Source organism: Camelus bactrianus, chromosome 26, assembly GCF_048773025.1.
Source record: "Camelus bactrianus isolate YW-2024 breed Bactrian camel chromosome 26, ASM4877302v1, whole genome shotgun sequence".
Classification (NCBI taxonomy): domain Eukaryota; kingdom Metazoa; phylum Chordata; class Mammalia; order Artiodactyla; family Camelidae; genus Camelus; species Camelus bactrianus.
The window spans coordinates 22,624,092-22,650,084 of NC_133564.1; the positions used below are offsets into that span (position 1 = coordinate 22,624,092).

The following is a 25,993-nucleotide window of genomic DNA, read 5'->3' on the forward strand; positions in this document are numbered from 1 at the left end:
TATTTGGAGGTGAATGAGTCCATTGTGCAGTGGTGACTCTGGACAGTCAGATGGAGGAAGGACTTGGATGACTTAGGGATAAGGAAGCGAGCTCAGTATTGGAGATGTTCAGAGAGAGAAATGAGGAATAATATAAACAAACATACCTAATTTGCAATTTTGGAATCCTAGATACAGCCCATGTGACACTGACAAATCACTACCATATATTGGTGACAACTGATATAAATATTATAATTCTTTAGTAAATCTACAGTCTTTACTTCCCCTCAGTGGAACCTATTATCCCTACTCTAGGTTAATCCAAGTCCAGCCATCTTTACTCACTTTCTCTCTCTTCCCTCCACTAGAGAGCCAAGGGCCAGGGATAAACGGGGAAAGGACTGGGAACAAATGATGTTGATATGTGCTGCTTTTCCTGCCTCTTCTGTTTAGTTGGCTCAGGATTTCCTTGTTCTAGACCCTGAGGACACATCCCTTGAAAGTGCTTCCAGCATGCTGGGCAAGGTAAGTAACAGCAGCTAAGTGGCAAAATGGTCAAGACACTCTAGACATTTAGGTGAGAGAGGTCACCTAGGCTGGAGTGATCCAGAGAGGATCTGGGGGAAGTGAAAGCTGTGAAAAACTGGAAAGGAAGATCTGAGACATTTCTAGGCAAGGCAAATCGTGTTGGCAAAGTTAGGCTAGTGGAATGCACGAGGCAGGGTGATGCAATGGTGCAGCCCAGCCAGCTGGAACACTGAGTTTGTGTTTGGAAGGGGAGAAGATTGGAAAAATGGGATGAGTCCAGATTCCAACAGGCCTCAGAGAGTGATTATAATTTTCACTAAGAATAGTAAATCTTTTAAAATTAATCAGTGGTATTACCCCATCTGCAAAGAGGTAATTTTTTTTTTGTCCCAATCTCAATATAAATAAACCTAAGATAGCTAGTATGAATTGAAGTAAATACAATTTAAAAGCAATTCAGGTTGTTAATACTATAGTGTAAATCTGAGTAAGCGGAGAAATTACAACACTGTAATTCTATGTCATAATGCTGGACTCCTTTAATTACTAATATACTAGAACTTTACACTGTGAAGAATAAAGAATAGGAAACTAACAGGATATAAGAAAGAATTAAAAATTAAAAGAAAATGAAGAGTAAGTAAAAGGGAATAATTTCCTTCTAAAGTTTTTACTGTATCTAAAATTCATTTTACCATTAGACAGCCTGTTCTTTTCTAAGGAAATATAAGTTACAGAAGTATTATTTCTTTAGCGTTAGCATTGGTGAGGTATCCTTGTTGATTTTCTGTAGAAATTAAAAATATTTTAACCTTCTGAAATCATAACATAGAAGAAAACTTGAAATCATTACATTAAAAAAAATTCTAGGAGCATCACTACTCCCTCTTCTCATTCTCTAATAGCTTTTGTTTCCTGTCTCTGCCAAAAATTCCAGTATAGAAAATGAGTCAGCTATAGAAAAAAGAAAAAAAAATTGAAAAGGGAGTAAACCAAAATAAATAAATATTTCTAAAGAAACATATTCAAAGCAACTGGGAAATAGCTTGAGGAAAATATTAAAATGGCCAACTATTTTACTAATAGTTAAGATTCTGTTGAGGTATTGTTTAGAAGTGGAATGAGACTGTCTATCCCAGCAGAATCATTTGACCTATTTGTTCCACTTCAGTAGGAGAGCTGGCCCCACCCTATATGAATCTGACATCCACCACCACCATCTCCCCCACTGGGCCACACTCAGCATCTAGTCAGTCCCCTCAAGCAATTGTGAAAATGCCGTCCCAAGACTGCAAAGCTGTTAAGGGGAAAGACTGAAGTAAAGCTTTTCTTTGTCTTAGTCTGCTTTGGCTGCTTTAATACCATAGACTTAGTGGCTGATAAACAACAGAAATTTATTTCTTACAGTCTAGAGGCTAAGAAGTCCAAGATCGAGCTGCAGGCAGGTTCAGTGTCTGGTAAAGTTTTCCTGGTTCTTATCTTTCTTTCACATCATTCACTGTCTTCTTGCTGAGCCCTTGCATGGCAGAAGGGACAAGGGAGCTCTCTGAAGTCTCTTTATAAGGGCACTAATCCCATTCATAAGGGCTCCACCCTCATGACCCCTCTAAAAGCTCTACTGCCTAACACCCCTAATACCATCACATTGGGGATTAAGTTTCAACATATGAATTGGGAGAGGTGGGGACACAACATTCAGTCTATGGCAGTTTCCTTTCTCATGAGCAAGGTAACTTTTCTCAGCCCAGGTGAACTCTGTTTCAGAAAGCATAGGTAGTAATGAGATTCAGTAATTGAAAAGGAAATAAGATATTGTTGCATCAGTCAGGAAGAAAAGGAAGTCTTTCTCTCTTTCCTTATATTTACTTCATGTTCTATTACACCCTTTCCTTTTATGCATCTATGCAACAATATGCCCCCACAAGTTGATTTTAATCCGAAAGAGTATCTGAAAGACAGTGTGATTTTGGTTTATATCAGTAGTTGCAGAGAAACAGCCTCTGAACTTTTTTGATCGCTAACTCCCATCAGTAAAACTTTCTGAGCATAGAACTCTAATGTATATGTTTATTTATAAATTAGATCATAAATCACTATACTTGCATACTTTATATATTTGGCAAAAATAGAAATATTTAAAGAACTACATACATAGCTATAGATTCTAAGACTTTCTTCCTGCCTTCCAAGGAGAATCTTGTCTGCCCCCAGGTCAGAGATCACTGATTTGGAGAAAATCGTCATCATGGTCTATTGGTCTATCAAGTATCAATAGATACCTGGTAGTTAGTGTACACAACTTTGGCTGGAACCCTTTGAAAACGTTTAACAGAGTTTACCACAAGAGAGATTCTCAACCAAATTCAGTGTAACCTTTAGCATTCCAAATGCAGAAACAAATTAAGAGATAAAATTGCCACTTACACCAGAGCAAATGTACCAAGATGGTCATATTAAATAAACAAAATGCAAAACGAAACGGTCATTGGCAGCATGTAATCTACATGTTAGGTGTTACTCACTGGAGTATACAGGAACATTTACACATTTCTCAGAGTTTCAGAACCTTCATACTATGAATTCTTCTCTCAGGCTCTTGGATACCTATATAATGGAAGAGAACTCCTTTTGTGGAGTTATAGCCCTTGAGACAGACCTATGATGCCAGGGTAGACACTGTCATTCACTAAACCTTCTGTCCTGTTGCAGGGGCTGGATCACTTACAGGGCTTAACCAAATGGAGTTTTAATAATTTCCTTCCTGTACCAAAGACCCAGATCCCTGTGTGGCAGTGACTCTTAATAAATGTTACATTTCCCATCATTATTCACATTATTCTGAAAGAACCTACCAACACTTTGGGTAGTCCTAAATATTCTAATTGCTCCAAAGAAGGCATAAATGAGTTGAAGCAGCAAACAAGAGTGTCCATAAGACCAAAGTGGATTTATGTTCCACAGGCTTGGGAAAGAAGTTGTCCCTGCCATTAGATCAAAGCACAGGGAACCTAGAAACACTATAAAATTAAAAATGTTGTTCATAGTAAGAAGATGAAATTTATAAATCAGACAAAATTAGATTAAAATCTGTAATACATTACTAAAGTGGAATAGTTTTCTTAGATGGAAAATACCAGGAAGATACTTAAGCCAGACTTTCCAGCTTAATATACTGACAAGAATCTCTGCTCTCCAGGGATCGGGAAGAGTTTGCAAAGCTTTCCTAGGTCAGAGAGCAGCTCCACCCATGGCTGAAACTAGCCCTTTATCACAAAAAGGAGCTGAGAAGCAATCAGAGCATAATGTCACTGTTCTCATTGCTCTTATAATTCCCAGTGGGATCTTGAAAAACACCAAGTGACTTCTCATATTCCCACTTCTCCCATCTGCCAAGCTGAGACCAACACTAATTATCACATACTGTCCTCCCCTCTCACAGTGACAGGAGACTTGGATCATCTCAAATTCGTGGAGATAAAACTTAAGGAATTATTCTGTAAGCAGTGGATTCTGAAAAGCACACTTTCTGTGTGGAATATTTCTAATGGTCAATAAATGCAGACCATGAAAAATAAAAATAATTTAAGGTTGACTATATATTAGAAGGTTTTTTACACCATATCTGTGATTTGTGGCCAAGATTCATTCATAAGGACTTGAAAAGCCTTGTGATGAAATTTGGATTTAATGAGTTTTCAGAATTGAGGGGCCAAGTTGCCAGCCCTACTCTGGGCTCTGGGAAGATCAGTAATGAAGGGTCACCTTGCTTGAAACCATTTAGTTGTGTTCCTCTTCTCCAATAATCTGTCAATAAAAGTTACATTTATGTTGGTAAATTTCCTTTTTAAATATAAAAACCTTTTAGAGATTTTGGGTTTGTGGATTATTCTACCTAATGGAATCTGTACTTAGGATAAGTAGACTTTTCCAAGAAGCTAAGTATTAGGAGTATTGTCCTGGAACGAGAGTGCTGCAGAGGAGGAGGAGGGTCATCCTGGAACACTTTGGAGATCAGACCTGGATGCTCCATCATTAAACAGTATGCACTGACTTGGTCTTGGCTCTCTTGACTTGTTGCCCTTCCGTTTCCATAGCTGGGATCACCTAAAACCCATCTGAAACTCAGGCTTCTTTCGCACTGTGGGTCCAGTGGTGGTTATTTGACTGCGATTATGGAGCTTTGGCCCAGAGCTTATTATCACCTGAGCCTAGATAGCTCTTCTCTATGACTTATTTCTGGCCAGTTGCTATTGGGAGGTTAATTAGCTCTGGATGCAGACAGCTCTGGGTATGAACTTTGTATCTGCCAATTACTATCTGACCTTTCTCAATCCTTTTCTCTCTGTGCTTCAGCTTCCTTGTCTCTAAAGAGAAGATAATCACATTGGTAGTGGTCTATACATGAGTCTATAGCCAATGCTAGAAGAGTTTGTGGTGCATCATAGGTACTCAGTAAATGCTATTTCCCCTTTATTGCTTCCCCTTCCTTTTTGTGTTTGGGTAAAGGAAAGCTTTGGGTTGTTATAGTCAGTCACTTGGCATGACTCAGATAATTGGTTGTTGATATCCATGCTGGAAATGATTGTATGTCATTGACTTTGTCATATGGTTCTAAAAATTTAGCTGAGGTCAGTGCCTAAGAGGAGTTAGGAATCCAGGCTCCCTTTTCCTCCTTTGTGCTCCTTTGCATATTCTTCTATGATAGAATACATCACACTATTTTGAAATTGTTTGTGGTCAACGTGATTTCTCCTTTTCAAAGACAGAGCTGATGTCATTCATCCTCAGTGTCCCCATGCCTAGAACAGTGTGTGGCTCACTACTCATGCTATGGTTGCTTCATGCTGCTCCTCTGCAAAGGGGTCCACATAGACCTGTCCTGTTCAGCTTGACCAGGAAATGAGTCAACCTGCTTCAAGGTGCCCAGACTCTTTAAAGCAGAAACACACACAGACAGAGACACACACATACACACATACAGAGAGACTTTGGGTACTTCATTTTAAAATAGAACTGGGTATTAGAGATCAAATATTTTTGTGATTTTTATCGAGGCTATTCACTTGGAATTGTCTCCCACAGGTACAGAGGTCTACGTACTGCAGCAGTCGGTACTTACTACCTCCTGATCAATGCCCAACCCAATGATAAGGCAAAGAAGTAAATATCTACCAAGGAGTACATTCTCGGTTGGAGAGACTCATGAGTGTGAACAATCTGGGAACAATACATGGGTTACTAGTAAGCAGTGGTACTAGTGTTAGTTACAACTCGTGAGCACAGCTGCAGTAATTTAATTATCATCCTTTGTATAATTCAGTTTTCAAAGTTGATGGGAAGGAGGATGCATGCTGTAGAAATTCAGACATGGGATCAGTGTGGGTTGAAAATGATTTCATGTTTAAAATTATTATGAAAATAATTAATGAATAGCATTTGCATGGTGCCTTACTATGTATGAAGTGCTTTTACAGCATTATATAATTTCACAAAGGTTATGAACTAGCCCTTAGGTACTATCTGATGCCAATATTAAGCTTCCATGCCAAACCTTGAAAGTTTTAAGATTGGATTTAGGGGACAGTGAGAAAAGAGAGGATTATTAATGCACTGAAAGGCAGAAAATCAGTCAAATTATTTGGCAAAGAAATAGATTTATTTGGCATTTTAGAAGCTCAGAAACATACCTTGTAAAAGAAGCAGTTGGCCCATATTCTGATTTAATGACACTTGGCACTTAAAAAAAATCTTTTGGGCAGAGATTTTGATGTGCAATTATAATGATGAAGTTGGCTTACTTGGAACTAAAAGATTCACAAAACCAGGGGACATTCGAACCTTAGTTAGGGGCAAAACCTAGAATTATCTGATTAAACCACTGAATATAAGTAGATGTAAGCATAGTTAGAGGGGAAATATGAGGAGCTGTTTAATGTTTCCTTTAAAACTCAGGTGTCTGTTTCCTAGACGGAATCTAGACTGATCTGAAGATTGCTCATTACAGCCATATCTCCTTCCCACAACCACAGCCAAAGGCTGAACTTTCTGTCCCATAAACAGCCTAATCTACAATCAGGAGTCAATAAAACGCAAATGAGTTAATCAAATTCAAATGTAAGTGAGAACTAACCTTGAAAGTGGAAGAGAACCCTACCTGCCACCCCTTGTCTCCCTCCCTCCCTCCCTTTTCAGCCTCCTGCCTGGCCCTTCCTTCCAAAATGCAAGGGTGCCTGGCTTGCCAGGGTAGGGGGACAAGTTATTGAGTAGACCAACAGCCATGCTGTACCAAGTCAGGTTATTGGATTACACAGGAAGCTAGAATCATCTAGACAGCCACGAAGGCAGATCGAGAGCTGCGCGAGGGTGTCGTTGGCTCATTTGTAAGCCTTTCCAGATGTGGCAGCCGCGCGGGCTTGGCGGCGGGCCAGGCGGCCGCCTGCAGTCGGCGCTCCCCGGGCCGCAGCGCGAGCCGAGCCGCAATGCCGGGTTCCTGAGGGTGCGGGGCTCGCGCGCGGCTCGCTCGCCCCCGGGCCCGGCGCGCACGCAGCCTGGCCGCCTGGCACGGCGACAGCCCGCAGCCGGGGAGGGACCTCTGCAGGAGCAGCCCCGCGGCATGGTCGCCGCGCCAGGGCGGCGCTGAAGTCCTCTGTGGCTGCAGCGGATGGGGGACCCTGAGGTCCACGTGATGGCGCGGCCCCTGAGAGCCCCTCTCCGGAGGTCTTTCAGTGATCACATCCGAGACTCCACGGCCAGAGCCCTGGATGTCATTTGGAAAAACACCCGAGACAGACGGCTGGCAGGTGAGGCGGGAAGGGGGGAGGGTGAGGACGACGTCTGAAAAGGAAAACAATTAAATATATAGACACAGTTATTAATTCGGATAATGAATGATTTCATCAGCTGGATAAAGTTCATCACTGTCATGGCAATGATTTCAGTCTCTCTCGTTCTAGCATTTAACGTATGTGGAGTGGTTTGGGGTTTTGTTTTGTTTTGTTTTAACTGCAACGCCTCTCTGGTTTTTGATCTGATTATTTCTAGATAAGGTTTAATGAGAGAGTTGTTGTTCTAACCTTGAAAAGAAAAGCAAGGTCCTTTCGAATGTCAGGAAATTAATGGTGATGAACACCACAGGCAAAAGCACCGAGGTCTTTTGGGCTGGTGAGGGTCAGTTATGAAGCTGGTCTGGCGGGAGGTGGCCTGCTGTGTGTGCAGGAGGGGGGCCTAGGAGGCTGAGTGGCAGGGGAGTGATCTGCTCTGCTTGGTGAAAGCCTGCTGGTATTTCCTCTGGCAGCCTAGGGCTGCTCTGAGTTCCAAGAGGGTGTCAGGTATGCTAGAGGCAGACGTTTGAAATATAATAAAACATAAATACAGTCAGTGTGCAATTCAAATGTTCTAAGGCTCATATGACAGCGACCAAATGCAGACTGTTTGAAGGGGTACACTAAAGAAACAGGAACTTCTGCTTGATTCTGGTATTAAGAATATTCATAAATTGATATAAAATAGCATCTCTCAATAAAAATAGAAACCTCTCTGAATCCAGGGATGGTATCCCAGTAGTGTTTGATGGCTCCTTCTGTTTGTTCTCTAAGTCTGTACATGTAATGTCATCTGCATGGATGGGTCAAAAGATTATGTTTTCTTTACCTTTTTGGTTGATCCAACTGTTTTCCATATACAGAATGAAATTCTAAATGGTTAAAAATATCAGAAGTGGCCTCCAACTGTCAACCCAAATTTCTGTGCTGTGTGTTCTTGATAAAAGGCCACTTGACTTTGGCCTAATTGTCCTGACATGACTTGAAGAGGTGAAAGTTAAGGTTTGTGATTGTGATGAAGCAGATTAGGGAGATAACCTGCCAGTTACATATCGTTGTAGGCTGTAAGTTTGTCTCAAATGCTCACAAAAATCTCTCTCTGTTAAACTAAACATTATTGCCCAAAATGAGGAGAGAGTAAACAATGTCAAATCTACCATAAGGTAGGGGAGAGAGAGTAAAATATTTTGAATTTAATCATTCTGTTATGGCTTTAAAGTAAAATATGATACCTTGAAGAAATCCAACTTTATAGTATGTGTTTTTTTAAGGTGGATTATCTGGTGATAACAATTTCCAATTGACCAGAGGAAGTTTAAGACATAAGATATGGGAATATAAAGTCCTTGACTATGATTGGTTGATTCTTTTAAAAAATGGTTGCTTTATTGTTGTTTATCTTGACAAATACATTGTGCCAGATGGAAAGATTCAAGAAATAATGTCTTATTAAAGATAACACAAAAATATCTTATTGTGGTTTGGTGTTTTAATTTGAGACTAAGGCTGATTAAAATGCTTCTGCTTCCCATGCTTCCTCTTATATTTTCATAAATGAAGAGGTTTTTACAGCCGTTGATCTCTTTGAATAAGGATATTATCCCTGGAAAGTTGCTGTCTCTGTCTTGTCATCTGACTGTTACATGTTAATGGTCTATATGGAGTCAGTCCGAAATACAGCATTGAATGAAGATCATTTAGAGAAAGATAGTTACTTTTTACATGTAATGAGAAGTTAAACATTTCCCCATCTCTAACAGCAACTAGGATTTTTGATTTTTGCTTCAGGTCCACTGAAGGAAGAAATTCTTTATACTGTCCGGTTTCTCTAAGGCAAATATGACCTCTTGGGTAACTCAGCACAGTAGAATGTTGAGATACAATGCTTGAAAAGAGAGGACTTTGGCTACCACAGCTGACTCTGATTACTGGGGACTCTTTGTCCTCCCCTGTGCTTGGCGTGCGGCTCATAGCTCAATCAAGTGGAGACCGATTTGGTACACATCCATACCTTGAGTGTACTTCCTTTCCCTCAAAGTTCTCTGCACCCAATCGTCCCAACTGACCAAAGGCTAAATATTAGCTGCTAATTATCCACAAAAAGTCACTTCTCTAAACATCAGATACAGCCTTTCTTTTATATCATACCACTTTGCCCTTACTTAAAGAACGGAGGGTAGTAGAAAGTCCAAACTTCCTGCTTCTCTTACGTTGTTAAATGAATGAGGTGACAGGTAAGAAGTGTTTAGCAGACTCTGGAGGGAGATACTTCTCTTAATAGTACTTGAAATGTTACTTCCATGAGGATCATGACCTTGATGACTTTCATCAAGTTTCTCAAAAACTAATCTGAGATTTCAGTTTCTTTCAGAGGTTTTACCTGACCAGAGTGGCCATGAGACAAAGTTTTATGTTTCCTTGTTAGGTATTTTTCTCTTTCAATCAGTTTAGCTCTCTGTTTGTCTCTGTCTCTCTGTATCTGTTTCTCTCTCTCTGCACGCACACATGCACACACATGTGCACACACACACCCCCCATAACTTAACAGTTCCTAGCTCTTCTACCTCAAGTGATGTAATGTACGCAAACCATCATTGACCTTTTCCTTGCCCTAAACTCCCTTACATATAAAACAGGGATTCCATCTGTTATTTTTAAGAATCCAAAGCCTTAGATAAACAAAATACAGAATTGCTGTATTGAAGGAAAAGGCCTTCAAGCCATGAGGAGGGACAGAACAGATTGTCTTAATTGCATCCTCCTCCCTATGTAAGTGCCTTTTTCTGCCCAACCCCGGCCCGCAGGAGTTCTCTCACTCCTACTCGCTCTCCAACCATTATTCCCAGTCCTTGTCTTCTTTCCTAAAAGCATAGGATGGCACTACATTTTCAGGGCATTAGAACTTTGAGGTTAACAGTGGCAGACAGATGGGGTTGACAGCCCTTCTCTGGGCAAATCAGACATCCATCTTAATGCCTCTTCCGTGTCCTCACTGCTCCTCTCGGTGGGAACAGGGACATATTGGCTTCAAGGAGCATTTCACGTCTTAAAACTTGGTGCCCCTTAATCCTTTCATATAGGGCTTCTGCACCTTTGTTGTGCCAGTGAATCTCTTCAGCTTTCTGGTGCAGCCTAGGGACCACTTCTTCCAGAATTATATTTTTAATGTATAAATAAAATATATAGAATTATAGCAGAAATCAGTTAGAATGAAATATAGTGATCACAGTATTCAAACCAAAAAATTTTGACATGGCACTGTAACATGAATGAATTCTGTCACAAGATATTGTGTTTAAAATACAGGGAAATAAATATAAATTCAGTGTTTTTTAAAGATACCAGTGTGCAGATTCTTATTGCTCAGCTATAATTTATGGCATTAAACAGTCATCTTTGATCCATCTTCTTGTCACCAATAATTATAAAAAGTCCTGGGGAGTGACACCCATATCTGGGTGGCCAACATGCAAATCTTCAGCCTTCCTGTTTGGTGGCTGAATGAGGCCAGCAACATCACATGAACATCGGTGTACAGAAAAGCCACCATCATGTGTGATCTGGGGAGCGGGTATGACAACTACTCTAACTGGGGAGGAAGGATGAGTGTGGATGATATTTTGTGATCTCCACAACAACTGTAATGTGATTTGAAAAAGTCTGGTTCCTATTGGTGACAAAGTCACAGGGACAGCTAATACCATTGCATGTGCGGGATGGCAGTTTGTCAACATTCATAACTGGAAGAAATGCTAAATTTCAATTAAAGTTTAGTGACAATAAAAATGTAATTTTCCCTCATCCAAGTTCATGGATGCCTTGAATTCTATCCATAGACCCTAAATTAAAAATCCCAACTTAATACTTACAGTGGCTTTCAAATACCTCTAGTCAGAAGTTCTTACAGACTGAGATGCTGGGCTCTCATACATGAGAAGGGTGGAAATCTTTGATGTATATTTGACAGAGCTCCACAAACAAGTCTGGACTGACGTATCAATAAGACTGCCTCTGAGGAAAAGGGAAAGAAACTAAAATTCAGATGAGAAAGACAGAGAGAGACTGAAAGTAAGGCAAAACCCAGATGACCTATGTACCATAGCTTTCATCAATTTGGAAGTGGAATGAATACATAAACCAAAAATAAACTAAATATTAGTTCTTATTTAACAACATCTAATAAGGTAAGAACAACTTCTATAATATAAAACTTTTATAAAACACACTGATTTTTTTTAAAGTATTCAACCTGTTCTCCCTATTAAGGAAACATGACATAAGGGGAAAAATTCTAAACACTTATGAAACATGTGTCACTAGTTCCATTGCTAAACATTTTAGAGAAAGAAGAGACTAAATTGCCTATGGAGTAGTCAGGAAATTTTAGACCAGTCTCAGTCCAGGTGAGGTTCAATGGACATAAAATAAATGCTTCAAGTATCAATATTAGGTTGGAAACCCTCGCCCTGGGTGTTTTGTTGAGTGTACAGCATTTTCTGTCTTTTGTGAAATAGATTTTTACATTTCAGCTGACCAGGTCTCCAATTCACCAGCAAAAAGAATGCTTGACATACTGTGTAGCATATTGGTTCTCCGTGCAGTAGGGCATCAGGAATTCTGGCCCATTTCCCATGACAGGCAACCACAAATACTGACTCCTGTGAACTGTTTTCTGCTCATTGGTTCACCGTGAAAAGCAAGTAAGGGCAAATAAAATGCCTTTTAACCAAGAGTGATGTATGCCTCAAAATATGCAGACTCCTCCAGTAAACAAAGACTTCTCTAGATGTGTGCAACACGATAGAACATTTCAAAGGGCCTGAGAGACAGCCATTAATGAGGCTTCATGAGACATGGTCACATTCCTGGAGAAGGATGTGAGCACATATTAAATTAGATATTACTATTTCAATAATGAGAAGCATATTGATGTTGAGGCCAGCTTTGATGAGAAGAAGCATAATATCAAGTCTCAGAGAGCTGGCTGTGACATCAGACTGCCTGTGTTTGAATCCTGGTTCTTGTGCTCAGTAACTTTGGGCAAGTCAGTCTGTTCCTCACCAATATAAAAAGGATAATGGTACCTGTGTCATAAAATTGTTTTAAGGATCATATGAGCTACTGTGCAAAGTACTTAGAAGAGTCATTGGCATAAGTGAGCCCTGCATCAGTTTTGGTTGTTATAACTCCTTTTTCCTTTGTGCCCTGCTTCCAAAGAAGCATCACCACTATAGTGTGACACCTCTATAATCTGCCTAAGCCTTTGGGGCAAAAGTATTTCAACCAGTCCAGAAAATGAGAAGATAACATTTTGATGGCAAATGGGATTTACTTCTGTACCTTTGGAGCAAAACAAAGAAGAATCTAATGAAGGTGACTTTGGGGCAGAACTTGCTGAAATCCAAAATGAAGTGGCTTGAGAATAACTGTTCACGCTGCGATGAGGGAATCAGTCCTTGCATACGTGTTTGTCAGGCTAGATATACAATATCTGAGAGTCTTCCCAAGCGAGTTGGAACCTGCTTGGAAACTGCTGTATAGATGGAGCCAAACAAGGGAGAGAGCAGCGGCCCAGCACGTGGCCCAGCTCTGCCATGGGAAAACGTGTGCTCAGCGTCAGGACTGCCACTCGAAAGGGATGTTTCCCACACCTCCCCTTCTGGAGGGAAACTTCTGTAACTTTCTTCATTTAGAATAGTATGTGTGAGCAGTTTGCATAGTTTTCCAAAGGTCAGTATAATTGCAATGATGAGATGCGTCTGAAACCAAAGGCTTGGTAGGAGGAGTATATTCATTAGTCACATGGGAAGCTGCATCGTGGAGCCAAAACTGGATTTGAGCTGCATCGTGGAGCCAAAACTGGAATAGAGACTTTCCACTGGAAAGTCTCTATTCCAGAGGAATGATTAAGGAATAGACTGAAGTTAAACTTGACATTGTATGTGTTTTCCAATTTCTGGTTCTCATCACTTCTTTTAAGAATGATCTGCATTCTTGAAGAAGGAGGATGTGCCATCCAGAAGGTGTGTGTTGGAGATATTTACGTGCAATGATGATGAGTTCACACTGATCCTTCTGTGCTCTTCCCCCGTTGCTTGTGAACAAACACGGATGTTTTTGAGGCATTTACTTGGAATTATTGATGAAGATCTAACCATGGAAAAGACCAAAGTTCTTCATCCCCTTAATAATCACACTCACAACTATAGTGTTAATTTCTTTTCTCAGGCACAGCCAAAGATTAGGCAGGTAATATGACCTAAACTTTTTGTAATACGAACTAAATGTGGCACCCAGCAGTAGGTAGCTATTATCATTGGATGCTTTAACAATGACAATAAATATAATAACAAGAATTCAGTTGCCATTTGATTGCCTAACTAAATAACAACCTATGCTGAGAGTTCTAAAGGCACTTTCTCATTTAATCTTCAGAATAATCCTGAGAGATATGCACTACTATTTTTACTCCCATTTAAGTTAGGGTATTTTTTGGTAGCACCTTAAAAATCCATTGGTGAGTGTCCATGGGCAAAACTCAAAAATGTTCAGAATCTGTCCATCATCACTAGTTAATCTTACAAATATTCATTGAGGACCTGTCGTATGTAAAACACCATGCTGGGCACTGAAGGACACACAAGGCAGACACAATCCCTAACTGCCAGCCATGAAGATGACATCTGAATTCTATCTTTGAATTCAGGAGGGTCCCAGCGTAGGGAAGGTAAACTCTATTTCATTAAGGAAGAACTAGACAGTGTCTTTTGGACACTGAGGGCTGTTTGAAACATAACTGATTTGTTCTTTAAACCAGTGACTCTTGGGGGAATGAGAAAAGACAAATTTGTAAGGGGCAGTATCAGAAAGAACACATGTGGCTTTTAAAAATACACTCAATCCATTTATTGTTTTCATAGTGCAAACTACATCTTACAAAATGCTGAAGATAGAGAAAGAAATCAAGGGTGGGAGAGAGGGATGGGACATGAGTCTAAAGGTTGACAAACACCAGCTTAAACTGCTCTTCTGCACATCCCTGTGGGTCCAACTCCTCCCATGAGCAGAGTAACCTGTAAACATAAATAAATCAGACCATCAGTGGGTGTCCCCACGGAGCCAAGGGAGACCCTCTCTGCAAAGAAGGATCAGACAAGCTAGTGCATCTTTCCTAATGAACTGGCCACTCTTCTCATGGGACAAAGACTCAGTATGTCCAAAGTACTATGAGGTCATATCTTTAATCATTTTTTAAGATGAGATGCTGACCTTTTTTCAAAGTTGAAGTGTACTGAAGTTTAAATATGTCTATCTAAAATGGGATGCTTTTGACTGATTCACAAATCAGAATGAACTTAATTGGAAGTTGTGCTTTAAATATTTCAGTTTATGGACAAGATTGGTCTCAACGTACGTGGGCTATAGACCTAAAGTAGATTGTCCTAAGTCTTTTGTTATTCCACACAATTTCTTATGGAACCAAAGTGGAAGTAAGGACATCTTTTCTTCCCATGATAACTTTAAGGGATATTCCTATTTGGATTTTTAAAAGAAAAGAAAAATTATGATAGATGACTTGTATTAAAAACATGACATAATCATTACATCACAATAAAAATATGGCATAATTATTATATTCTTTAATGTTTACCAGTCACCAAGGTTATATTATACTCTGAGCAGAAAAATACTTGAGATAATAGAATTTAAGGATTAAGAATACAGAGTGAAGCAATTCTATAGCTTCCTATATAAAATGTTCTCAAAAATTCTAGTCCATTTCAGGTCAATAACATTCTCGATTGCTTTCAATAATTTGAAAATTAATTATCATCTACCCAGTGCAGAGGTTGATTAAATCAATGATAAAATTACCCAAAAAGGTAGGAATTTGTATTAATACTGCTGCTACCAGTTTTCACACTTAATTAAAGTCTATTTTGAATACTGACAGTATGTTGATGTATCATGGCCTAGTTCTCTCTCAGAAGTGATTTCACCAGTATATTCTAAAGAATCTAGTTAATTATGGCAGCTTACTGTTACCAGGTGGAGAGGCCAAACAATGAAAGAAAGCAGGAAAGTTTTAAGGTTGAACATTTCATCTTTAAATAAAGGGTCCTAGAAACAGAAAACGTCAGACATGGCTCAGACATTGTACTGTCACGAAGGCAGACAGAATGTCAACTCTGAAGTGAAGAGTAACAGAGGGTTTTTATACTGGATGGGCATAACCTTTTACTAACTACAAATTAGCTAATATTGATTGTATGCTGACTCTGTGAAAGGCACCATGCTAAGTGATAGGAAAGATACAGAGATAATTAAACACTGTCTCTGGACTTTAGTACTCTAGAGATTATTTGGCAGGAAAAAAAGTAAACTGTACAGAAAACTAGACTCTAAGGCACGGTTTGCCAGATAACCATAAGGTACTTGCTGAGCCAGTCAGAGTCTGTCTCCTTCCCTCCTTTTTTTCTTCCCTTCTTTTTCTCCTTCCTGCTTCTTTTTCTTCTTCCTTATCCCCTCCCTCCCCCTACCTCTCTCCGCTCTGCAGCATGAACTGACTGCTGATCCATGTGCATTTTAACAAAAGATCCATACTATCTCATCATTACTTAGTGGTTTTTCTGTACTTTGATAGAGATATGCTCATTTGCACCCTGATGAACATCATTTATAAGTGAAAATTTCCTTGACATAACTAACTTTTAAAGTCATAATTATCACTTTCCTACTATTACTCATGGAAATGAAAACATTTGAATCATTGAAGAGAAAAGTCTTCATGTCACTATGAGAATGTGACAGTAGTGATATGTGTGCGCACACGCGCCAGGAGGGTGGTAAATGCATTGCATATTGAAATTTTTTTCACAGCAGCACTGGTATATTCAGTAAGTTATTTGGACGTTCCTCAACATTTGAAAAAAATTTTCAAACTAGTAACTGGGTTGATTCACTTGGTTGCTTCCACCAGTGAATAAAAATTTAAAAAAAAAAGTCCTCCACCATGATTTTACTCCAGGGTAGACAGGGAAGCAGTAAAGTTTGCCTTTCTTAGAGACAGTCATTGACCCACACCTTACATTCAGTATAATGCACTTGTGTTCCAGATAGAAAGTTCAGTAAGCGCTTGGGAGTAGCAACCAGGAAGTAGAGAGGGCAGATGGCCATTTTCATGATTTGCCAAGATACTGACCCTTCTTCTCATTCTTTGACAGTAAAAATATCTTAGTGTTGAATTCCGTGTCATGAAAGAGGGGTGGCAGTTTTGATCCTTTGTTTCAGGAGTTTCCAATCAGCAAATTATTTCCGTCAAGAACAGGAACACTATTAGTAAAAAAAAAATCAACAATGTGTAGGTAATGGAAATGACTACAACATAGCAAAGAAATATGGCATTATTATTGCTCGCTGAAATCTTGCTTGGTGATCTGTGAACAACCTGACTCCACAAATCACTTTTCTCTCTCTTCCCTTGCTGTCTCCATAGGGGGTTTATTATTAGTATGAGCACAATTAGGCAACTGTGCACACACACAGGCGCACACAAACATACACACATCCCTCAGGAAGCCATGACTTCAGGAAACCTCTCTCCATAAAAGATTAAGGATTCCTGATTTACTGGATGCTGATGTAAAAGTCACAACATAGCATCTGGCTGTTGACAGCTTAGGGTTGGGGCAGGGGTTCAGCCCATTTAATGATGTCTAGACTTTGTTTCATCTTGTAGATTTTTTTGGTGACATATTTAGGCTTTTGCAGACAACTCTCAAATCTCTGACTCAGCATTCAATGTGGTTCAGTTTATCATCAGCCATCATCTCTAATCTGGTTTTGAATAGCAGGATGTTGTAGGTCCAGATTGAAGTGTGACCTCTGAATGTTTTCCATTCATGCTTGATTACTATATCCCAGAGGTCTAGACAGTGTTATTGGTTTCTCACCAACATAAATATCTGGGGAAAAAAGAGAACTAAACTAGATGAGTAAGGACATTCCTAATATACCTGCTCAATATGCTGCATTTAAAATAAAACTTTAAAAAATGAAGCCCATCTCATCTTGAAGAAGATGCCATCAAACCTATTTTTTTCAGCTCTGATAAGACAATCTTTGGAACTTTTCACTGATGAAAACAAGTTTGAACATGTACTTTCAGACTACAGTAGAAACATCTTTCCTTTGTGCTGTGACAAGAAGCTAGGATTTCATTTAGTGAATTCCAGCCAAATGAAATTAGCACGCTCATGTTGACTCATGTGTAGCTCCTGCGTGGACAAATGAGATGATAAACCAAAGGGGGCGGGAAGGGAGGTGATGGGACCAAACACACAGCAGTGTGAAGATGAGTTATCATATCAGGCCTTCTCGTGGCTATTTCACACAAGGAGATTTTTGCATTCTAAGAGTTATTGATTTGTTGGAACTATGCAGAGGGCTTATTTAGGACAGAACCCACCACAGTAGAATACTGTGCCACTGATTCACAGGGAAAGACTGAGACCCTTTCTTTTTTACAGACCACATGCAGCCAATCACCAGCAAAACTTGTCTGTGGCCATGAGCAACAGGCTGGAAAGTGTAGGAAGTGACAAGACAGCCCAGTGTTTGCCTTATTAGTGCCCCATGTATGCAGATGGCATGTACAGAAATAATCTGAGAACAACACTGGCAATGTTACACTTAGGATATTGTCAGTTTGTGAAATGTACATTAAGTAATGAATTCCAGTTTATGTACAACATCGTGTGCGTAATATTAAGCTTCTTTCTTTCTTCTTTCTTTTGTTCCTTTTTTTTGCTAGGGTAAGAAAGGACTATAGGGAAAGGTTTCCTTTAGTCCCTCAGTGATCATTTGTATAAATTGATGACTTCGAGCCCAGGCTATGTTTCCAGCCAAAACTCTTTGGCGTGGAGTAATCATTGCACAACTGAAGGTAAACATAGAGGGTAAACCCTAGAAATATGATTTCAAAGCAGAGCCGAAAATCTATTGCAAATGCCCTTTTGCCCCATTTAAGACAATAACAACACTCTGTGACCGGCCACTGTGCGCATACCCCAAGTATTAGCCAGCACCTCAGAGGAGAGTGTTAATAGGCTGGGAAAGGGGAAAAAATAAACATTTAATATTTTAAGAAAGGAAGAAAGGAAAATAAGAAAATGGAGTCTGGAAAGAGCCTTAACATTAACAGGGAGGTTAGGGCAAACCACCGCTTGGTGATGCTGCCAGGACAGTTGGGTAGAAACAGCGCACCCACCTCCTCAGTCAACGCCACACACATTCCGAGTTCCCATTCTTGTGAGGCCAATTCACAAAAAAATGTTTTTATTTCTGTGACCCTGAGCATGACTCCCACTTTGCCCAAGAAGTATTCCCAGAGTGAACCTTCCTGGCCTTCCGTCTTCATTAATCCCACCTTCGACCCACACATACCCTGACTCTGCAGCTTCTTTTGTGACTCTCCGTCTTTTTCTTTACCCAGATAGTACTGAAAGTGAGCTGCTGAGTTGGATCTGCTCAGAATGCGTAATCTGTCCTGTGTGTGCCTGCTTTCTTTTCCTTGCTCTGTATTTTTCTCCCTATTTGTACTTAAAATATTTTAACTGATTAATAAAACACCGTGACGTGAGCTACCCACTTGGCTCTTTATGTAAGTGTGCATGTTTTTGAATCACAATAACTTATGTAGCATTCCTGTTTTTAAATGGAGTCTAAGAAAATGACATTTTGCAACTTTTATTACAATGGAAAAAAGCTGACCCGTACCTTGGACCAGCTGAGCTCTAAAGGTCAAAAGCCAAGTGCTTTTAATAACTTTTTAAGAGTAGGTAATCCTTGCTCACTTTGAAAACTGAAGCATGTACTAATTGCTTTTGTGAAATGAAGGTGATGTTGCTTTAGCTAATGGTCCATGCAGTCCTGCCCTGGGACATTTGATCACAATGTCTCATGTGGCTTAAATTGCTGTTTTCGTAACATACTTACTGTTTTTTCTTTTTATTTGATACAGTTCAGGTAACATTTGAAATCAGTACTTTTGCTTTCCATAAACCTTTTGTCCAAAAACATCTTTAGCTATGTTATCAGTTAACAATAGCAAGATTATTATTATTAAATATTGTAGACATACAAGGAAGCCATGTATCAACCACTAACTTAATAAAACATTAAAATTACTGTCTTAAAATTTGAAATAACTGTGTGCCCCTTCTGGATCCCATTTTATCCCACTACTTCCTCCCAAACTCCCCCTGAAATTCCAGTCCTGAGCGTGGTGTTTAATCATTCCCATACTGGTTTTTACTCTTATTACTCATCTAAGTAACTCAAAACAATGTTAATTATTATTTTTCACTTTTAAAAGTTTTAAGTGGTACAATGCTGCAGATAGTCTGCATCTCACTTTGCTCATAATTATATTTTGAATATAATTTTTATCATTTAATTTTTATTGAAGTATAATGTCCAGTATCATATATGTGTGTACAATATAGTGATTCACATTTTTTAAAGTTATTCTCCATTTATAGTTATTATAAAATATTGACTATATTCCCTGTGCTATGCAATATATCCTTGTAGCTTATTTTATGTATAATAGTTAATAGCTCTTAATCCTCTATGCCTATATTGCCTCTCCCCCTTTCTCTCTCCCCCTGATAACCACTAGTTTGTTCTCCATATCTGTAAGTCTGCTTCTTTTTAGTTATTTTCTCTGGTTTGTTTTGTTTTATAGATCCCACATATAAGTGATATCATACAGTACTTATCTTTCTCTGTCTGACTTATTTCACTTAGCATAACACCCTCCAAGTCCATCTATGTTGTTGCAAATGGCAACATTTTTTTTTTTTGTGGCTGAGTAGTAGTATGTATATATACCACTCAGTATAATATATATACTTTTCTTTATCCTTTCATCTGTTGATGGACATTTTCTTTATCCTTTCATCTGTTGATGGACACTTAGGTTTCTTCCATACCTTGGCAATTGTAAATTATGCTCCTTTGAGCATTGGGGTACATGTATCTTTTTGAATTAGTGTTTTTGTTGTTTTGTTTTTGGATGTATACCCAGGAGTAGAATTGCTAGGTCATGTGGTAGTTCTGTTAGTTTTTTGAGAAACCTCCATATTGTTTTCCACAATGGCTGCACCAATTTACATTCCCACCAACAGTGGTATGAAGGTTCCCTTTTCTTCACATCCTCGCCAACATTTGTTATTTGTGTTCTTTTGGATGGTAGCCATCAGGTGTCTGACAGGTGTGAGGTCATACCTCATTGTGGCTTTGATTTGCATTTCCCTAATGATTAGCGATGTTGAGCGTCTCTTCATGTGCCTGTTGGCCATTTGCATGTCCTCTTTGGAAAAATATCTATTCAGGTCTTCTGCCCATTTTTTAATTGGTTTGTTTGTCTTTTGTTTTTGATATTGAGTTGTCTGAGCTGTTAACATATTTTGGATATTAATCCCTTGTTGATCATATCATTTACAAGTATTTTCTCCCATTCAATAGCTTGTCTTTTTGTTTTGTCAGTGGTTTCCTTTGCTGTGCAAAAAAGCTTTTAAGTTTAATTTGGACCCATTTGTTTATTTTTGCTTTTACTTCCTTTGCTTTAGGAGATAGACCCCCCCAAAATATTGCTGTGATTTATGTCAGAGTGTCCTGCCTATGTTTTCCTCTGAATTATATTATTCATGTTAAAACATAAAGATCATTTATTCTTACTGCTATTATATGAATATGCCATAATTTACTTATTCATCCTCTTGTTGAGAGGCATTTAGGTTGTTTCCAATTATATGCTGTTAGAAGCACTGCTATTAGGAACGAATATTGTTTATACCTCTGTGTACATGTGTGTAGAAGTTTCTCTATGATAGAGTAATCCATCTAAGGATGGAATTTCATAGTATGATATGCGCATCTTATAGGACCAAATTGTTCAACATGCATTACACACCCACCAATAGTATATAAGAATACCCAATATTGAAGAGAATTTTTCAAATGCTATAAAAGTGATAGAATATTTACTTTAAAATACACAAAGATGTAAACTGTATAAATACAATATTAACAAAGTTAAATTTATATATATAAATATGTGTATATAGATATACATATAGAAATGTGTCATGTATAAATATACCATGAAGAGTTTTTAAATTATTAATAGAATTAAGACTACATAAATAAAGTTTAGAATGAAGCTTGTAAATAAATAATATTTCTCTCATTTTAGTGTTGTTTTTTGAGCTAAAATGTAATTAAGTATCTATTTAAAGGTGATAATAAGTGTCAGGTATATTTATGCCTATTCTGGGCCTGTATTTGGGTACAAATGCAGTTGAGATAGGTGATGAGGATAGAAAATGGAAGGAAAATCTATCTGAGAATTAGAGGAAGCCAAAAGAATGTGATTCAGAGACAATTTCCTCACAATAACCTTTATGAAGAAGTATGTACAAGAACACCTAACAGAAAACCTCCTCCCTACCAAAAAAAAAAAAAAAAAGAAAGAAAGAAAAAGAAAAATCCCTTGAAGGCTTCCACGAAGACCAAAGATTCCCTTGAATTAAATGTGAAAACCTGGCATAGGGGACCAATTATTTGAATGTCTTTGAAAAGTAGCCATATCCTCAAACACTGGATAATTATCCTCAAGTGGCAGAAGTATTAATTTGCAAAAATTAGGACAGATTGTATTTTTTCATTCTACTCTATTAAATGAGTAAAGTAGCAATACTTTATTTTTATAAAGATACTTTTGTCAGCAAAGCATCATGTTTTAGAATGATGTGCATGTTAAAAATCTATCTCTACCTCAATGTTTTCTCAGAGATAACTAAAGATGGTTATTCGGTTTTAAAGTTGAGACTACTGAGAAAGGACATGTTGACCTCTGCACATGTGTTACCAACCAAGGTTCTTGGACTCTAATCAATAGACATTGGTGAGAGGCTGGATGAGGAATTCAGGCGATGCTTTATTGGGAGTCGTGCTGCAGCACGAGGGAGCAGAAACAAGTAACAGGTGCTCTTGCTTACTCGCTCAGGATTGGCGTCGAGCTGGTCCTTTAAATGGGGTGAGGTTAGGGGTGGATTGGAGGTCAGTATGGAGGGGTGGCTTATGTGGTCTGCTCACCCCATTGGTGATGCTGTGCGCAAGGATCATGCGCAGTCCTCTGCTTTTGCTCCCAGCACCTCAGAAGTGCCAGCTGGGTTTCGGCCTTTTTGTATCTTGTTGTTCATAATTTGCCCCAACTGTACATGCAGGCAGTTATTTTTAGACCCTTATAGTTTCTTTGTATTCTGTTGCTCAAGGAGACGTTTGTCCAGTAAAGGGTTCCCGGTCCCTGCCTGTCTCACACCCATCCACCTAGCAACCTTTTATCTTATATTGACAAATTGGGAGCCATGCACTACATTATGTTGTGAAGATCTCAAATGTCATCGTGAAAATGGGGACATAATCAGCTCCTCCTGACCATACTGGTGAATTTACAGCTTCCTTAGTTAAATGACATCTTTTCACTTTACTATGTTGACCACAAGTCATTTCTTTAAGAACATGAAGTCTGGAAGGAAATAAGCCATACTTTGTAAAACATGTGTTGATTTTCTTCACAATCACATGATTATCGATTTTCCTCCAAATTTTAATGGCTTTTATTATTTCTCATGGAATATGTTCCCCTCAAGCAATTTTTTAAATTCTTTCTCTTCTTTTCTTCAAGGTATAAAATCTTATCTCTTCTTTGAAGTTTCCTAATGTCAGTTAGAACTTCTCTCTAATAACCATCATTTTTGTACTTAATCTCCTTATTCAGTGTAAGTCACCATCAAAATTATTATTTTTTTAGCACACACTGCATAATTGACATTTAGAACTAACACTCTCTCCCACAACAACAGTAGTGCCTATAGCCCAAAAAAGGGGTCATAGAAGAAATTGTAGTAAGGTTTTTAAGCTTTTTTTTTAAAGACTCAGAAAGAATATAAGATTGACGTTTCCTCTCGACTTCCTGATGTTTAATTTTAGCTGAGCTCCTAACATGCAGTGCTGGGCTCTGCTCAGAGCTTCTCTTGCATCAATATTTAATGCTTGCATAATACCATGAAGAAGATTCTGTTAGTAGCCCTGTTTTATCCTCATTTTACAAATGAGGAAACATGTCTAGAGACATTAAGTAACTTGCCAAAAATTGCATAACAGGTCCAAAATCGACACATTCTTCACTGTCCCATAAAGCTTGTCTTTCCATCTCAGTTCATGGTGGTCATCACTGACTTCTCTTTTCTTTCATACCTCACGTTCCTTCCATCCGACAGTCACATCAGCTCTCCCTGCAAAATGCGGGGAAAATCCGACCACCATCCTCAGTGCTACTGCCCTGGGCCAAGCCGCCCTCTTCTCCAGCCTGTATTCTTAACCATCGCCTCTCAACTGGCCTCCCTACTTCTACCCTATCTACCCCCCCACCAGTAATGTATCCCAAACATGGCAACCAGAGTGATGTTTTTAAATGTAAACCGTGCCTGTCACTCCTCCACTCAAAACCCTCCAGTATCTTTCCCTCACACTTAGGATATAATCCATTCTGTGCCCAAGATGTCTTTATCTGACCTGGGGCCTGCCCATCTCTCCTTCAACACCTTCTTTTCTTCTTCCCCTAGTTCATGCCTTCCCATGCACTCTGGACTCCACTGTTCCTTGGCATGCGCTGCCCTCTCTGTTCTCACATAGTCACATAGCTCTCTCCCTCACTTCATTGAGATCACTGATAAATGTTATTTCGACTGAGAGGCCGCTCTACCTCCCTGTATTAAAATTACATTCTCCTATCAACCAGTCCATTTATCCCAGTATGTTATATGTTTGTTTATTGTCTCTCTTCCTCTCTTCCTAGGATCTAAGTTCTTCTTTGAAGCCAAACCAACATGCATATACACATATTGCCAAATGCAGAAATGCATGTGTGAATATTGTATATCAAAATATGCAAGTACATTTTGTATAGGACCAACTAAAAGAAAAAAATAGGTATCAGGAAGTTGGGGCAAAAATGTCTATTTCACATTCTTTCTGAATCAAACACTTGGAAGCTATTTGAAATAGTACCTTCTCTCTTGTCCATCACATATACTGTTTTTTCATAAATTTTTCGGGGATTATATTCTTGCTTCCATGTTGATAATTCCTAAAGCTCAAACTACCATATCTATGTAAGTGATATGATAGTTACATTTGTTTCCATCCAGCATCAGTTGAGTCTCTTTTATCTGTCTTTCTATCTACCTGTCTATCTACTCATCTATTTGTCCATCTTTATCTGTCCTAGCCTCACATTTAAACTCTAACCCTGTATCTCTGTCTACTAGGTATGTCCAGTAAATGTTGGAGGTCTTGCAACATCAGATTAAAATCAACAATTGCAAGGTTAACCTCACAGCCTAGTCCTTGGAGTCCGTTCTTCTTCTCCTACCCTTGCTTCCCCTACCCTTCATCCTGCATACCACTCCAGTCACCAAATCCTGTCATTTCTGCCTCTCTGTATATCCATGTCTGCCCCTTCCTTTCCAGTTCCACACCCACCATCATGGCACGGACTGCCGTTATTTTTACATAGAAAAAGTCTAGACAAGTCTTCTAAGCGTGTCTCTCTGACTCCAGCATCTGCCAGTTCAATCCATCTTGCATACCACAGCCACATTCACTTTGTCACTGTTTTTGCTCAAAAACCTTCATTGTCATGCTGTTTCAGGCACATGTGATCAAAACACTTCTATGTGTTTGTGAAGGTCCTGTGTTATCTAGCTGCACTCTTCTTTAGTCATACTTGTCTCCTTATGTTCCACTAAAGCACTGTGTTAGTTTCCCCTCTGTGGTTTGCTGCTATTCTCCAACAAATGGAGCATGATCCCTGATCCAAGTTATCTCCACCTTCAGTCCTCTTGCTATCATAACATTTAGAACAATGTCAGCCTTTACGGATGTCCATTTTATCTGAAGTCTTGTAACACTTACTGATTTTTTTAGATGTCTGTAATTAATTATGTGCTTCTTTTTATTTATTTCACCTCATTTGTGCTGTTTAATATGTTACTCTTCTTCACCCAATTAGATAGGAATCTACTTGAACAGAAAAAACATCTCTTGTGCTTGTATATATAGAGCTGGTATGCACTGCATAGCATACCAGTACTTTTTTTTTTTCAGGCAAGATACACACACACCAGTTCAAATAAGTCAACATTCCCATCGCTTACTCAGGAGAAACAAGTTTACACGCCAATTCAAGTAAGGCGGGGGAAAAAAATGAAGGAAATGTGATGGGTTTGGAGAAGTTATAAAATTTTCAAAGATTGTAATATCTATATTTTTAATAATAATAATAATAATAATAATAATAATAATAATAATAATAATAATAATAATAAAGCACTGATTCCCTATACCCCACAGTCAGAGGTAGGTTTTTTAAAATTAAAATATAATTGATTTAAATGTTGTGTTAGTTTCATGTGTACAACAAAGTGATTCAGTTATATATATGCATATATTCTTTTTCATATTCTTTTACATAGTAGGTTATTGTAATTTATTGAATACAATTAGTTCCCTGTGCTATACAGTAGGTCCTT

The 25,993-nt window shown here is 38.7% G+C and overlaps 1 protein-coding gene across 7 annotated transcripts in view; it reads left to right on the plus strand.

The window, feature by feature from the left end:
- Window positions 1-25,993, plus strand: part of DLC1 (DLC1 Rho GTPase activating protein) — a 344,906-nt gene that overhangs the window by 179,291 nt on the left and 139,622 nt on the right. Inside the window, exon 1 of one of the 7 annotated variants that reach the window (XM_074353517.1) lies at window positions 6,972-7,310. The exons of the other annotated variants lie outside the window; for them this stretch is intronic. Within the exon in view, the coding sequence (XP_074209618.1) occupies window positions 7,172-7,310 (139 nt within the window). The 5' untranslated portion in view covers window positions 6,972-7,171. Of the gene's footprint in view, window positions 1-6,971; window positions 7,311-25,993 lie in introns of those variants that run through there. 7 annotated transcript variants of the gene reach the window in all.